The sequence below is a fragment of the Artemia sp. Qi Xiang Cuo genome, chromosome 11 (assembly GCF_049724085.1).
Source record: "Artemia sp. Qi Xiang Cuo chromosome 11, ASM4972408v1, whole genome shotgun sequence".
In the NCBI taxonomy this organism is placed as follows: domain Eukaryota; kingdom Metazoa; phylum Arthropoda; class Branchiopoda; order Anostraca; family Artemiidae; genus Artemia; species Artemia sp. Qi Xiang Cuo.
In genome coordinates this window covers 28,608,716-28,623,937 of record NC_142804.1, presented here as the reverse complement: position 1 = coordinate 28,623,937, position 15,222 = coordinate 28,608,716, and the positions used below count along the sequence as shown (strand labels likewise).

The 15,222-nt window shown below is 34.3% G+C and overlaps 1 protein-coding gene across 5 annotated transcripts in view; it reads right to left on the bottom strand.

Moving 5' to 3' along the window:
- The window catches only part of Atac2 (Ada2a-containing complex component 2), a 224,564-nt gene that overhangs the window by 65,980 nt on the left and 143,362 nt on the right, over positions 1–15,222 (bottom strand). For all 5 annotated transcript variants that reach the window (XM_089096661.1, XM_089096663.1, XM_089096659.1 and 2 more), the window contains exon 3: positions 11,452–11,873. In XM_089096661.1, coding sequence (XP_088952787.1) covers positions 11,452–11,873 — 422 coding nt within the window. The remainder of the gene's footprint in view (positions 1–11,451; positions 11,874–15,222) is intronic.

The following is a 15,222-nucleotide window of genomic DNA, read 5'->3' as shown; positions in this document are numbered from 1 at the left end:
CTCGGAAAGTTCCAACTTACTACCCAGATCGATTCTTGAGATACGCCCTTTGACAATCTACATGCACATAAGTGTGTTTTGATTTAGTTCAAACCCCCCTCAATATTCTGTGAAATTTTCCACTTCATACGCTTAGCCTTAATTGTACTGGTTTTATAGTAGTAGTAGTAGGAACAGTAGTAGCAGTAATAGTGTATTATTATTAGAAGTAGTAACAATAGTAGCAACAGTATTAATACCAGTAGTAGCAGGTTCATTTTGCCCGTTGGTCAACTGAATATGCCACTCATGATACCCCTGAAGTTTCCTCTTGATACGGTAACCTGTTCTACAAATTGCGATACGCCTGTATTATCAATCTGTATGCACATAATATGCTTTGATTTAGTTCAACGTTTACCCACACCGTATCCTCAAATGCTTATTTCAATATCCTCAGCCTCAATAGTAACCGCTACAGAAGTAGAAGTTTTAGTGATAGTAGTAGTTGTGGTAACAGTAGAAGCAGCGGTATTTTTAGTAGTAGTAGCGTGCAAATATTGCCTTTTTGGTCAATTCATCATCTCCCTTATCATTCCCTTATCATCTCCCTTACTTTCCCTCATCATCTCCCTTATCATTTCCTGAAAATTCTAAATGAATATACTCAGTCATTCCTGAGTTACGCCCTTTTGGCAACCCATATACACATAACATATTTTGACTTAGTTAAACATTCCCTGAAAGAGTCAACTTAATATCATTTGTATTTTGAGAAAGTAGGAGTCAAAAATGGATACCTTTTCTCAATAACATATAATATATGAAAAACGGTAACCGGCGTCTACCCCCCCCCCCGGAAAATAAGGCTTACAAATTTGAGAGTTTTATTTGATTTTTTGTTCCGTAGGGGGAAGAAATTTTGGTACTTGTGCATTATGCGCCACTCACTCAAGTTTACGCTGTGTGTAAAACTCGAGAATAAACCAGTTTCTTCATTAGTTTCTTTCAGCTTAGCGCGAAACAAGACAAAGACAAGTGACAGAATATATGGAAAATATATAATTTGGGCTGTATATTTGTACATAAGGAGGGGGGGGGGGCGTAAAGTATTTGGACAGTTTGAAGTCAGAAAACAATTCCTACTTCATAATATGCAGAATAATTGTACTTAACACATTTACCATGCAGACCCACTATACTTTGCCCCCCCCCCCCCTAATGTGCAAGTTTATAGCCCAAATTTGTTTCTAAAGTAACGAAGAAGCTAACGAAAAACCCGTTTGTTCTCGAGTTTTACACACCGCAAACTTGAGTGAGTGGCGTGTAATGAGACCCCTCTGAAGTATATACGATCACTCTTTCTAAATAAACCTTATATGCCACCAGGGCATAACTTACAACCCTTGCCCTGACGGCTGTGGGGGAGTTGTCAGTTTCAAAGACATAATTTCCAGACCTTTCAACTACGTTGAACAAAATGACTACCTCCAAACCTTGATTGGATGTGTTTTGGGAAATAGTGGGCGTGGTAGGGGGATTAGTTGCCCTCCAATCACTTTCTGAAAAGGACACTAGCCCTTTCAATTTCCAACCGAAAGAGCCATTTTTGAAGCTTCTACGACGAATCCATCGATACGAAGTGCCCTGGTCTACCCCTCCCCCCCAAAAAAAATAAAAAAATATTACATTTTGCCAAAATCGTTCTTTACTTGGGCAGCACTACTGCACTGCCGATGATTCCAAATATACGAAATACTTTTAGTTTAATGGTGCCTAACAAAAGCTACGAGTCTGCGAAAATCTTCCTGATTTATGAAAAAGAGAGAAAAAAACCAAAGAGTCCAGCGATCTTAATAAAAATCACATCATTAGATACAGTATATCAGAAAACCACACTGTTAAAGTTTTAGGTTTTTATCCACAAAAACGTGGAATTTTGTATTTTTTTTTGCCAGACGAAAGATCACCGATCAGTGTTTATTTGTTTTTTGTTTTCAAAGGGGTGATCGTACCAAATCGGTGGTATTAGAATATCAGGAGAGGGCTCATTCAAACAGAAATCAAAAGTTCCGGTGTCTTTTTAAATAGTCAAAAAGACTGAAGGGCAACTAGCAGTGGCGTGATTTCGTTAAAATCCTAGGGGGAGGCAAAGTTCGAGCCAATTTGTCCAAATCAAGCGAAAATGACAGCGAATGAACTAAAAAAGGAGCCATATGGAACCATAAAGATATGCTATAGAAAACTGACCCGTTCTATGGATGCTTGAATTATGCCGGCGTATCTTAGCTTTGACAATATTTTTGAAGAAAATGAATTTTACCTGGGAAGGGGGCAAACTGAGATCTAGGAGGGGCAGTTGCCCCCCTGCCCCAGAGCAAATTACAACCATTGCAACTAGCCGCCCTCTCAAATCCCTTTTTTCCCAAAGACATCCGATCAATTTTTGAGATAGCCATTTGTTTCAACTGTTCAATTATCAGGGCACCAGAATGACAGAAAACGCCGTTTCATTTATGGGTGAAAGGTCCAATGACTGTACCTCTATATCCAAAGCTTGGGTAAAAAACCAATTGGTTTTTTACCCAATTCCTTAAGAACGACACCTGAAAAATAAAGGCCATTGAATTTGAATAAGAAGTATTTTTAAGGAACTTTAAGACTTTACCATAAACAGCGAGGGTTGAGGGAGGTGCCACTCCCCTCATATACGAACTAAATTCTAAATCTTGCCCATGACTTCCAATTTAAAATTTAGTTATTTTATCATACACGAAGACGTCTTTTAAATATTTTTAGTTGTAGGTAGTTATTATTCGTTTTAAGCTCTGAATTTTTTTTTATGGATATTTTTTTATTAAAATTCCACGTTTTTGTGGATAGAAACCTAAAACTTTAAGTGTGGTTTTCTGATATACTATATCTAATGATGTGATCTTTGTTTTTTTCTCTCTTTTTCATAAATCAGGAAGATTTTCGCAGACTCGTAGCTTTTGTTAGACACCATTGAATTAAAGTTATCAAGTATTTTGCAGTAGGTTGCATCAACACATGGCCCATTGTAGACAGAGAAAAGCCAAGACAGATATACAGAATCTCTTGAAACGGGCAGTGAATGGGAATAAAAATGGTTTCTCTTATTGGACACATAATTGTCAGGTTAGTTTTTGGAAAGTTATGCCTGCCTAAAGTCTCAGGTATGCTGACCAAGAAGTCAAAAATTGACATAAGACCATTAGATTGCCTGTAATGAGAGGCAAACAAGGCACGCCCGCCTATGGTCTTAAGAAGGTTGACCAGGAATTTAGAATTGACATAGGACCATAAATTTGCTTGAAATAACAGGCAAACAATCGTTTAAAGGCATCTTTATCTTTCAAATAGTATATCTTTCAAAACCATTAGGATAGAAAATTCCAGTACAAATAATATTTGACAGTCTTTTATGAAACAAGTCTTTATGAAAAATTGATTTGGGTATTAAATTGGAGCTTTCAGAGAATGCTTAAAGGTGAAGGTCAATTGACCAAAATATAGTAATTGCATTCTACTACTAACACTACTACCACTCCTACTACTACTACTTCTATTGCAACTACTTGTAAGGCTAAGAACATTTCCATTACTTCTTTCGATATGATATATATATATATATATATATATATATATATTATATATATATATATATATATATATATATATATATATATATTTATATATATGTATGTATATATATATATATATATATATATGTATGTATATAATATACATATAAGGTATGGAAGGCATTTCCATTACTTCTTTCGATATGGATATATATATATATATATATATATATATATATATATATATATATATATATATATATATATATATATATATATATATATATATATGTATGTATATATATATATATATATATATATATATATATGTATGTATATAATATACATATAAGGTATGGAAGGCATTTCCATTACTTCTTTCGATATGGTATATATATATATATATATATATATATATATATATATATATATATATATATATATATATATATATATATATATATATATATATATATATATATATATATATATATATATACCTTTGTTTCTTTTAATTGATCAGGTGGTGGGACAAAAACATCTTCTTTTGCCTTGGCTTGTCTTTTGACATTATTAAAGACATATCGCCAAACCTTTGTTTCTTTTAATTGTTCAGGTGGTGGGACAAAAACTTCTTTTTCTTTCAACGATTTATGCGGTCCATATTTTTGATTTTCAAAAGTGTGGAAGGTATTGATGACCACCTTTGTTTCTTTTAATTGATCAGGTGGTGGGACAAAAACATCTTCTTTTGCCTTGGCTTGTCTTTTGACATTATGAAAGAGATATCGCCAAACCTTTGTTTCTTTTAATTGTTCAGGTGATGGGACAAAACCCTCTTTTTCTTTCAACGATTTATCCAGTCCATATTTTTGATTTTCAAAAGTATGGTAGGTATTGATTACCTTATCCATGTTAAAATTCAAAACCAAATCATCATAGCTATCATTTTCAATTTGTTTGGTTCGTTACACCTCGGCTTATCTTTCGGCATTATGAAATATATATCGATAAACCTTTGTTTATTTAACAAAGGTAGGGGGCACGCGGCACGCTTCTATATATAGATTTTTACTGTTGCTTGTCTTCTAGATGCCGACAATTTGAGCCTTTTCTTGATCTCATGACGTCCAAATGGACCTCTGTTTATCGTTCTTCATTATGAAATACATATCACCGAACCTTTGTTGCTTTTTTTTAACAAAGGTATGCTAGGCATTAATGACCTTATACATGTCAAAACCCCAAACACAATAATCATGGCTATCATTTTCAATTTTGACACGTTTTGATTGTCGCTGTCCAGGTTTATTTTCATTGAATCGCTGCTCTTCATTTTCATTTTTAACACGCTCTAATTGTCGTTTTCGTATATCTTCGAACCGCTCGTGTCTTTGCTCTTCATTTTCATTTTTGAGACAGCTTTGGATTTTTACTATTTCAGACAACTTAGCATTAACTTTTGCTTTAGCTGTCCATATTGATGACGTCGCAATTGACCGACCGGGTTGATAAATGTCACTTCTTATCACGTTTGAGAGTTCAACTGTTGATCCCAAATAATCATCATTCGTAGTATCTGTGACTGTATATTTTCGTTCATTGGGCCTTCCAACAGGCGTTAAATTATATAAACAACGGTAGCGCTGGAAACTCAACAATCTTATTTATTCTGTGATTGGCATCATATAAAAAATTACTTATATGATGCCATATATGTTCTCATAACAAATACTTATATGATGTACTAACATAGTACATGATATCATTTGCAAAAACCAAAATTAAGGTTCTTAACGATTTTTCGCAGACTTCTGACCTATCCAGATCTTTTTTTTATGCGAGAATATCCCAAGATACCAATTTTCCCGAAAAAAAATATTAAGCTGTTTTCGAGAACATACATACATACACAATTATTGCTCACATTTATAGACTCCAAGTTTCCTGGAATATTGAGAGGGATGTTTAACTAGATCAAAAGATACTATTTGCATCAAGGTTTTCAAAATGGCGTATCTGTAATATTTTAGGAACAGTTTATATATATATATATATATATATATATATATATATATATATATATATATATATATATATATATATATATATATATATATATATATATATATATATATTTATATAGTACCAGGAGCCTGGCGGCTTCGCCGCCCGGCACTTGACACACGGCAGGCTTCTATTTATGAATTCTCATTGTCGCTTGTCTTCTTAACGCAGAATTTTTTTTTTATTTTTAGCAAAAGTATGGTAGGTATTGTTGACCTTATCCGTGTCAAAATCCCAAACCCAATCATCATCGCTAACATTTTCAATTTTTACACGTTTTGATTCTCGCTTTCCATGTTGATTTTAATTTCAACATCCTCTTTAGCCTTCCTGAAAGTTTCAACGTAATACCCTTAAACTGTTCCTGAAATATTACAGATAAGCCATTTTGAAAAGCTTGATGCAAGTAGTATCTTTTGATCTAGTTAAACATCCCTCTCAATATTCCCGGAAACTTTCAACTTAATACCCTTTGGATTCTCGGACCCAGGATTAAACATGCCCCCTTTTCCAATTTTAAATCTATATATACAAACGGACAGCTTTGCTTTTGCCTCACGGGCTGTGGGGGCCATGCCATCCCCGGAGATATTTATTGGACCTTCCGATGATTTTGAACAAAATGACTATCTCAAATTTGATTGGATTCTTTTAAGTTAGCTAAAAGAGCGCAATAGGGGGACCGGATGCCCTCTATTCACTTCCAAATCTTGAAAAGGGCACTAGAACTTCAATTTCCAATAGAACGAGCCGCCTCGGACGTCTGCAACCACTCTTTCCACACAAAGTGTACTTTATGATGTTGTTGAATGATATGAATTAGCTGTATTGGTTCCTAATTGCAATAACATTAAACCATATTTCCACAGTTTAAAATCTACCTCTCTACCTATTCCTAGCTCAACTGTTGAGCTGACTAATACATTTGACTTTCATTTTTGCATGCTGCTTAATGAATTTTCAGTCGTGAAAACATTTTTCGCTTTAGTTTTGACAATCTAAGTTAGATACTGAATGTGATCAATACCATGGGCGGTGGAAGATTATTTGAGAGCTTTACAAATTAGTCTTCTATTTTTGCACGCTATTTTAAGAGTTCTTCTGCTCTTAAAACAGCATTCTCTTTTCTTCGTGGGTTTTCCATTTACGTTAGTTTTTCAAAATTTTTGCAAATACCGGGAAATATCATTGGTCAGTTTATTTGAGGTAGTTTTTATAGACGGATGTTGTAAATTCTGTGAAGCCATAATTTTCATTTGCTTTAGATTTAAAATTTGGCCATTTACTTCCGTTAGAAACTTTTTTTTAAGTTAATGAAAAGTAAAGAGCAAATTTAAAACTTAAAACGAGCAGAATCGGCTTATACAGTATACAAAACTTATAACGACCAGAGATCACGTTGAAAGCTTCAATTTCAAAATATATCACCCTAAATAAGGTTGTTGTTGCCACACGCCAAAACACTCCAAAACGCTGCAGAGTCTCCACTTTGCTGAAAACAAAAAATGTTTCTACATTTTTTCATTTTTCACAACAACATTAAACAGAAATAAATAGCCTATAGCTCTAAATTCCAGGGACTCTTTTTTCGATAGCAGTAGTCTCGTATGAATGTTAACTAAAAAAAACAAGTATTTTTAACTGAAAGTAAGGAGCGACAGTAAAACTTAAAACGAACAGAAATTATTCTGTATATGAATGTGGTTGTCCCCTTCTCAACGCCTCGCTCTTTACGCTAAAGTTTTTTATTGTTTTAAAAAATAAAGTGGTGAGAAAGAGTAAAACTTTAGCGTAAAGAGCGAGGCGTTGAGGAGGAGACAGCTCCTTTCATATATATTGAATAATCTCTGTTCGTTTTAAGTTTTAATGTTGCTCCTTACTTTCAGTTAAAAAAGCTTGTTTTTTTAGGCAGTTTCTGAACGTTTTTGAATTCATACAGCTTTGATTTTGGCTCACCGTACATGAATAATCAAAACGTAATTCGCGTATTAATTTTCCGTTTTTTGGTTAATTGGCTTTCTCGAAATTTTGTTCTGACGTAACTTACGAATTAACTTACGTAACGAATTTCTATATTCATATGTTTTTATTACGTATATTAGGGAGTTCGCTCCCTAGTCAATACCTCACTCTTTACGCTAAAGTTCGAATTTTGTTCGAATCACAAACCCCTGAATCGCAAAGGCCGGTTAATTAGAATAGATAGCTCTTTTGAAAGTACTAAAACTTTAGCGTAAAGAGCGAGTCATGGAAAGATCCTCCCCTGTAACCCCTATTCCGACCCCGACCCCCCACTAGAAAAAAATTCCTCCTGAAAACACCTGTATACTTCCCAATAACCAATACTATATGTAAACAATGGGCAAAGTTTATAACTTTCAGCCCTTCCCCCGGGAACTGTGAGGGATTAAGTCATCCTCAAAGACATATTAATTAAGTTTTCGACTATGCTGAACAAAATGGCTATCTCAAAATTTTGATTGGGTGACTTCGGGAAAAAGATGAACGTGGGAGGGGGCCAAGTTGCTCTCCAATTTTTTGGTCACTTAAAAAGGGCACTAGAACTTTTAATTTTTTTTCGAATGAGTCCTCTCATGATATTCTAGGACTACTGGATCGATACTATCACCCCTGGAAAAAAATACAAACAAACAAAAACACACATCCGTGATCTTTCTTCCGGCAAAAAATACGAAATTCCACATTTTTGCAGATAAGATAAGATTTATTGCAAAAAGCCTGTGGGCCATAGCAACACATAATACTATCTACAAGCCAACACTCAGGAACAAAATACAACTTTAGATAGTAAAAATCAAAAAAGGAAAAAGAAAAAAGAACAACAAAACGACAAAAAAAGAAACACACCAAGGCTCGACATTTAACCAACAAACACCATATAATAAAATTCAAAACATAAAAATAGTATCAGGCTATCCCCTCAAACATGATTCCCTATATTTAATCCCTAAACGAAGAAACTTACACAACTGTTTAATAACACATGCGTTCCTCTCAGCAATCCACTCTATTAACCAGCATTCGCTCCCAAACACTCGTCCAAAACATTCATTCCGCAACTCAGATAGCTCTTCACACTTGGAAACAAAATGAAATAAGTTTTCATTCACCAATCCACACATTGGGCAGAAATAAGGGTCAGCCGCCAGCCTAAACTTTCCCAAAAATTTCCTTCTCTCGCCTAAATCCAAACAATCCCCTCTTGCCAACAACAGATTCTTCAAATCCTCTTTATTCAACCCAAATTTAAGATAAACCTCCTCCCCCAACCGTCTTTGGCTTGGGAGTAAAACCTCAAAGACATAGATTGGTCCTTATGAGCTTGCCACTCTTGGATTTCTTGGTCCTTTAGGGTTCGCTGGACTTCCTTCCATGCTGCACGGTTTCATCCATAGGGCCTTTTCCTTCATTCCACATCTCCGAAAGTCCGCAAAGGTCCAGTATTTTCTTGACCTGATTTGACCATGAATCACGTCTACCATCCTTCAAGCTCTCCAAATAAGCTGCCTTAAGAAGCCGAACTCTATGTAGCCTAATTATCTTTTCCCAGAATTTTAACATTCTAACCAATCTAACACTCCTTAAAGGAAAAAGCCCCAAATCTCCTTTCTGTACCACTGAACTAAATGAATCCTTCAAGCCTAGAATTCTCTTAAAATATCTTAGCTGAACTACTTCTAGCTTAGCTGCTTTAGCAAAACCCAAAACCTCAGAGCTCCAATGTAGACTAGAAGCTACCTTTGTCTGGAAAACTCTTTTCTGGATCCTCATGTCGGCTAGCTGATTTAAATTACTTCTCAAAAGCATATTTATTAGCCTATTACCCCTTAAATTACAATCTTCTACATGCCTAGACATCCCCCTTAAAGCACTAAACTTAACACCCAAATAAACAAATTCATCTTTAACCTCTAAAACCTTTCCTCCAAAATTAAAATAAACCTCTGAATCAACATCTCCTTTACTCCTAAATACTAATACTACTGACTTCTTAGCGTTCAACTCTAACTCCTTCTTTTCTAAATAATTGTTTATTATATCTAATTGCTTCTAAAGATTATATATGCCATCCGCCACTAGAGCTATTTCATCCGTGAATAACACGCATGATAGCCTAAACCAATCCAAAGATACATAAGGGGCTCAAATATTTTTCATAAACCTGTCTAAATCATTAACAAACAAGGAGAAGAACTTAGGAGATAATGTACATCCTTTTTTCACGCCCACATGAGACGTGGCCAGCCTAGAAAATTTTCCCTTAACTTTCACAGCAAATTTCACTCTCTGATACATATCTGCTATTATTGCAACATAACAAGACGGCAAGCCTATTTCTAACAGACTTTCAATTAATAACCTCCCATTTACCAAATTAAAAGCACTTTTCAGATCTAAAAAGGCCACGAATTGCCGACCATTTTTTCCTCTAACATATTTCCTCCTCAATACATCCAAAGTAAAAATATTATCAATACTTCTGAAAGTTGATCTGAATTCCACTTGTATCGGGCTCTGTATTTCCTTCTTATCTAACCAATCTCTTAGCTTAAATTCCCGAACCTTACAAAACAATTTACTTACCACATTCCCCATAAAGATAGACCTAAACTTTTCATGTAACTTCCTATTACCTTTCTTAAAAAGAGGCACTGCTACAGAAATGTCCCATGAGCGAGGCCAACAAGCTTTCTCTATTACAAACGAGAAAATTGCAGCCAACATGGGTATTAAAGTTGTCCTTTCTAACTTCAGAACCTTTGTAGATATACCATCTGTTCCTGGACACAAATTTCCATTCATCCTTTTCAACTGATCCCAAATTTCTTGTTGAGATACAGGCCTAATTAAATCATAATCATTCTGCCTTAAAGGATATGTTACCGTCCCTAGACCTGACTTTCTATCCTCTGAACCATTCGATTCATTCGCCCTAACATAATCTGACTCTCTATTCTCAAAATAATCTGGCCAGATAGGAGCTTGAAACTTCTATAGTAGGGTTCTCTGATACGCTGAATCTGATGATGTGATTTTCATTAGAGTTCTATGATTTTTAAGGGTTGTTTCCTCCTTTTTTCGAAAATAAGGCAAATTTTTTCAGGCGCGTAACTTTTGATCGGTAAGACTAAACTTGATGAAACTTATATATTTGAAATCAGCATAAAAATCTGATTTTTTCTATGTATCTATTGGTATCAAAATTCCGTTTTTTAGAGTTTCGGTTACTATTGAGCCGGGTCGCTCCTTACTTACAGTTCATTACCACGAACTGTTTGAAAAATAAAATTACTTTTATTACCGAAATGTGTGATAAGTTCGTGTGAAACAGCTCGTGGTAACGAACTGTTTAAAAAATAAAATTACTTTTATTAGCCAAATGTGTGATAAAAAATTCATCCATGTTTTCTTTACTCCGAATGTATAGGAAATCATCTGGCTAAACTTTTAGTTTAAGCTACATATTTAGTTTTCAGTAAAGGATACAAAACATTCTAGCCTTTCGGGAAAGAAGAGGGGGGGGGGTGAGGGCGTCAGAAACTTACTTCTTTGGGGTAAAAGTATATAGGCATAAAATGTTTGGGAAATATAATTTGGTTTTGATTTTCTACAAAAAAAAGAAAAAAAAAGAAGATCTAATTTGAATAGTACAGCTCTTAAGTGATCCTAAGTGAAAAAAAAGAGTCTTATTACTTAGATTTGTCAAAATATGAAAATTGGACCCAACTAAAAAATAAAAGGATAAGCTATAAACATAAATATAATAAAAAGAGCTAACCCTTGAGAAAATCCGTTTTGTCCACTTTCAACATTTTTAGTTTCTCCAGTCTCTTCTATTTCTTCTTTAATCTCTCTGCCGAGAGGTTCATTCGTCCATGAAGTGTTTACAAGTACATCATCAGCAAGTTCAGCTTTTACAAGATTTGGAAGCTCATTTGATACTGGTTCACTTTCAAGTTTAATCCCAGGTACCTCAAAAGCAGGCTCCCAGAGCATCTGATCATTATAAAGGGAAGAACTGCTGCTATATAAATCATAGCTATTATTATCTAAGGTAGCAGAACAAAAATCATCAGAAGGTGATACAAGCGGCGAAAAGGTAGTTTCAAAGGGTCTGGAAGAACTTTGAGCAACGCTCCTTGATTTCAGTTTCAGATTTTGAGTTCGAACGTTGGCAGATCGAGGTTGACCTTGCTTATTCTGAAAGAAAATAGTAAAAAAAAAATAAATAAATAAAACAAACAAAAACACGAAGAAAACAACAAACAAGCATAGTTTTTAGAACACATAGTTAGTAGCTTCATATTATTAAGCGAGAAGATACTTGGGCTCAGAAACAATTTTTAGAGTAAACCTTAGATGAATGTATACGTATTTTGACGTAGTACTGTGAAGGTCTATGACTCTATATGTGGGAAGAGCTTCTTTAATATTTAAGTTGGGAAAAAGAAAGAAAACAAATCTTTAAAAATTCTAGTGTTCAATAGCTTGTCTTCATTTGATAAACATTACACAAATTGTGCAGTGTAATCTTTGAGCTAAAAGTAACCAAATATTTTGTCTTTTTCATAGCCATTACACTGGCGCGATCATTTAGGAACCAAATACACGTCTGAAAACCAAATAGAAGATATTTAAGAGAGCAATAACCTGTTTTCAGACTGGTGGAGCCGAATCAGTCCTTGCATCCAGAGTACACAGTCCAGTACACAGTCCAGTACGCATCCTGAATGAGTGAGATTTTCCTGGTCAAAGAGAGATTCAAAAGCATGAAAAAGGACTCTTTTAGACTCCTCTTTCACGAGTATTTTTTTCCAGCAGAGCTGATAGTCCTTCGGAATAACATCGGGAAAGAACGGTTAAGTGCCCCTAGCTGTGTCCTGCTATGACCCTATGGATTTGGCCACAACATAACAACATGAGACAGATAACACTAACTTATCACTGCTGTAGTTCAAAGCATCTTTTTTGACATTAGGATATCAAAGTAACACCCGTATAACAGTAATTTATGCTTTTAAATTAAAAACAAATTTATTCATTCAAGAATTAAATGAATGCATTGTAGAATTTGCGCAAAGAAGTAACCTTAGAATTTCTCCTCTCTCAGATCCTAAGCCGTCAAAAATGGAAATAATGCGTTTAAATGTTGGAAGGTAAATCTAAGTATCAAGGTAAGTGATGGAAGAGCTAATCTGAATCGTGACTAGAATTTCAGCAAGGCATATTCATATACATATTCCTATTTTTGATGGCAGAGTTCAAAACTACCAAAATGATGGTTGTTTTCTATATTTACGAAAGAATATATCTTTCTCTATGTAAAAAAAAAAACAGGTTTCACTCTATCCTTCCAAGTGTAATATAACGTTTCTGTCCTTCAAAGAGTAATATAACTTGTAATTTCTGCTACAATTCAAAACAGACTAATCTATTTTAACTATGTACGTTCTTGATAAGATAATACTTGGTTATCTAATTTAGAAGGCTAATATTTCAGAACTATTGACGAAATTAAAACTGCTTCATAGACACTTATTATTCATAAATAATAAAGAATATCATATATTGAGCTTGTTTATGTTTTCGTATGAAAGTAAGGGACACAAAAAAACCCTAATCAAAATACGGTACTTCACTAAAATTGTTGCTTCAAGACAAGGCATACTATAAGATATTTCTGGTAGCAATATTTAGAAAAGTAAAAGCGATTTGATTCAACATCCGCTCACACAATGAAAAACAATCACGGGAACCATCCCTCCCATGAAAGATAAACAGCTGTCTATTTCCATCCTTGCAATGTGAACGTCAGAATTAAAGATATATCCATCAAAAATCCAATATATATTACCATGAAATACTAAAGTTGAAGAATGTCGACTTTCACCGGTGAATGTGAACAAAAACCAAATACGTCACTGACAGATCGAATATTTCATCACATTCTTGTACGTTTGGACCTTCACCAGTGGATGTCGATAGTCACAGATATGCTCTGGTGAATGCCCAAAAGAGACACTTGGTTAAGAGCCAAGAAGCTATTTCCCACCAAATCCTTTTCTCTGCTTGGATCCAGACAGATTTGCCAGTCAGCTTTGTCAGTCTTATGCAAGGTTTGATTGTGACAGGTTAGGTTACAAATCTCAGACATCTACCCTGATAAGTTAAAAGGCACCAACTCCAAATTTTTTCAATTTCAGTTTTTCTTTTTTTTTAGATGGTTTATCTATGTTGAAAAGCGCACCTCTATTTTAAAGTATAAAGCCCCACTCCCGTAAATAAGCAAGTAACAGCATAATTTATATAACCCTAATTCCGTTTAGAAACTGTTTTTGATTCAAGAAGGCCCTAGGTATCAATTAAATAGTTAAAGCACCCTAAATCTAAATGTTTCGTACTTAGGTCCTTAAAAAGTCAAGTAAAGAAAAGCTGTTGAGAGTTAGGACCTTTTCAGTTTGAAAATTCTGAAAATATCAAAATCTCTGAATATACCAAAATATACCTATGCTAGTATATAAAAATATACTAGCACAAAACAACGATATCAATACTGAAGGAGGACAAAAGAAACAGATGAAGGCGTGACGAAGAAGAAAAGAAAAAAAAAATGAAAAAAGAAACGTATAACGCCTCAAGAAAAAAAAACCTTATTAGAGCTAGGAAGTTAAGAAAAAAACACTCTCCATGTGCACCTTGCAATAAAAAATGCAGGTGTAAATGCAGTTTAACCTTTTCAGAAGATTGGAGAAAGGAAATAAACAATGTATTTAGAGAAAAATTTTCACTAGAAGAAGGGATTTCATTATGTTATGTGCCGAAAAGCTACCAGTTAAGAGGCGACGAAGAGTTTCAATAAACAAGGAACCACTCGGTTAACAGCAACCAGTTAAGGACGACGAGGAGTTTTGAGGAGAACAACTCATTTAGAAATTCTATTAATGACAGAGAAGCACACAGAATTAGAGCATGTAAATGATTTTTTCTCACAATTTAATGATTTTCTAAGGAAAACAACTCAGTCATTTACGACACTAACAGATGTAGAAAAAGATGCAATGACAGGAATGACATTTAATGCGTCTGATAAAACAAGAAGCCATCCACAACCAAGGAAAATAGAACTATAAATATTGATAATAAAGACATGTATAACCCCAGTGTCACACATTACAGAAGAAAAACATGCCTCAAATAGGAGGTATTCTTCAAATGACATGACGATTCAAAGGATACAAAATGATTTCTAAATTCCAATCCAAGTTTTGATTGCTCTTATGATTTGTATAGAAAAGTAGTAAATGATATGGATATATCATTTTCCAAGCTAGCTCATGAAGAATCTAAGGAGTTTTAAAGGAAAATAATTAGTTCAAATTTAATGAGCATGATCAAAACCACAATGAAGATACTCTACAAGACGACACATTACATAATATTTATTGAAAATGCCACATGGAAAAGACCAAACGATCACGATATTGGAATAAAAAAAAAAAAAATAATGCAAAAACGAACTCTTCAAACAAATTATATTTTGTGCTGATCT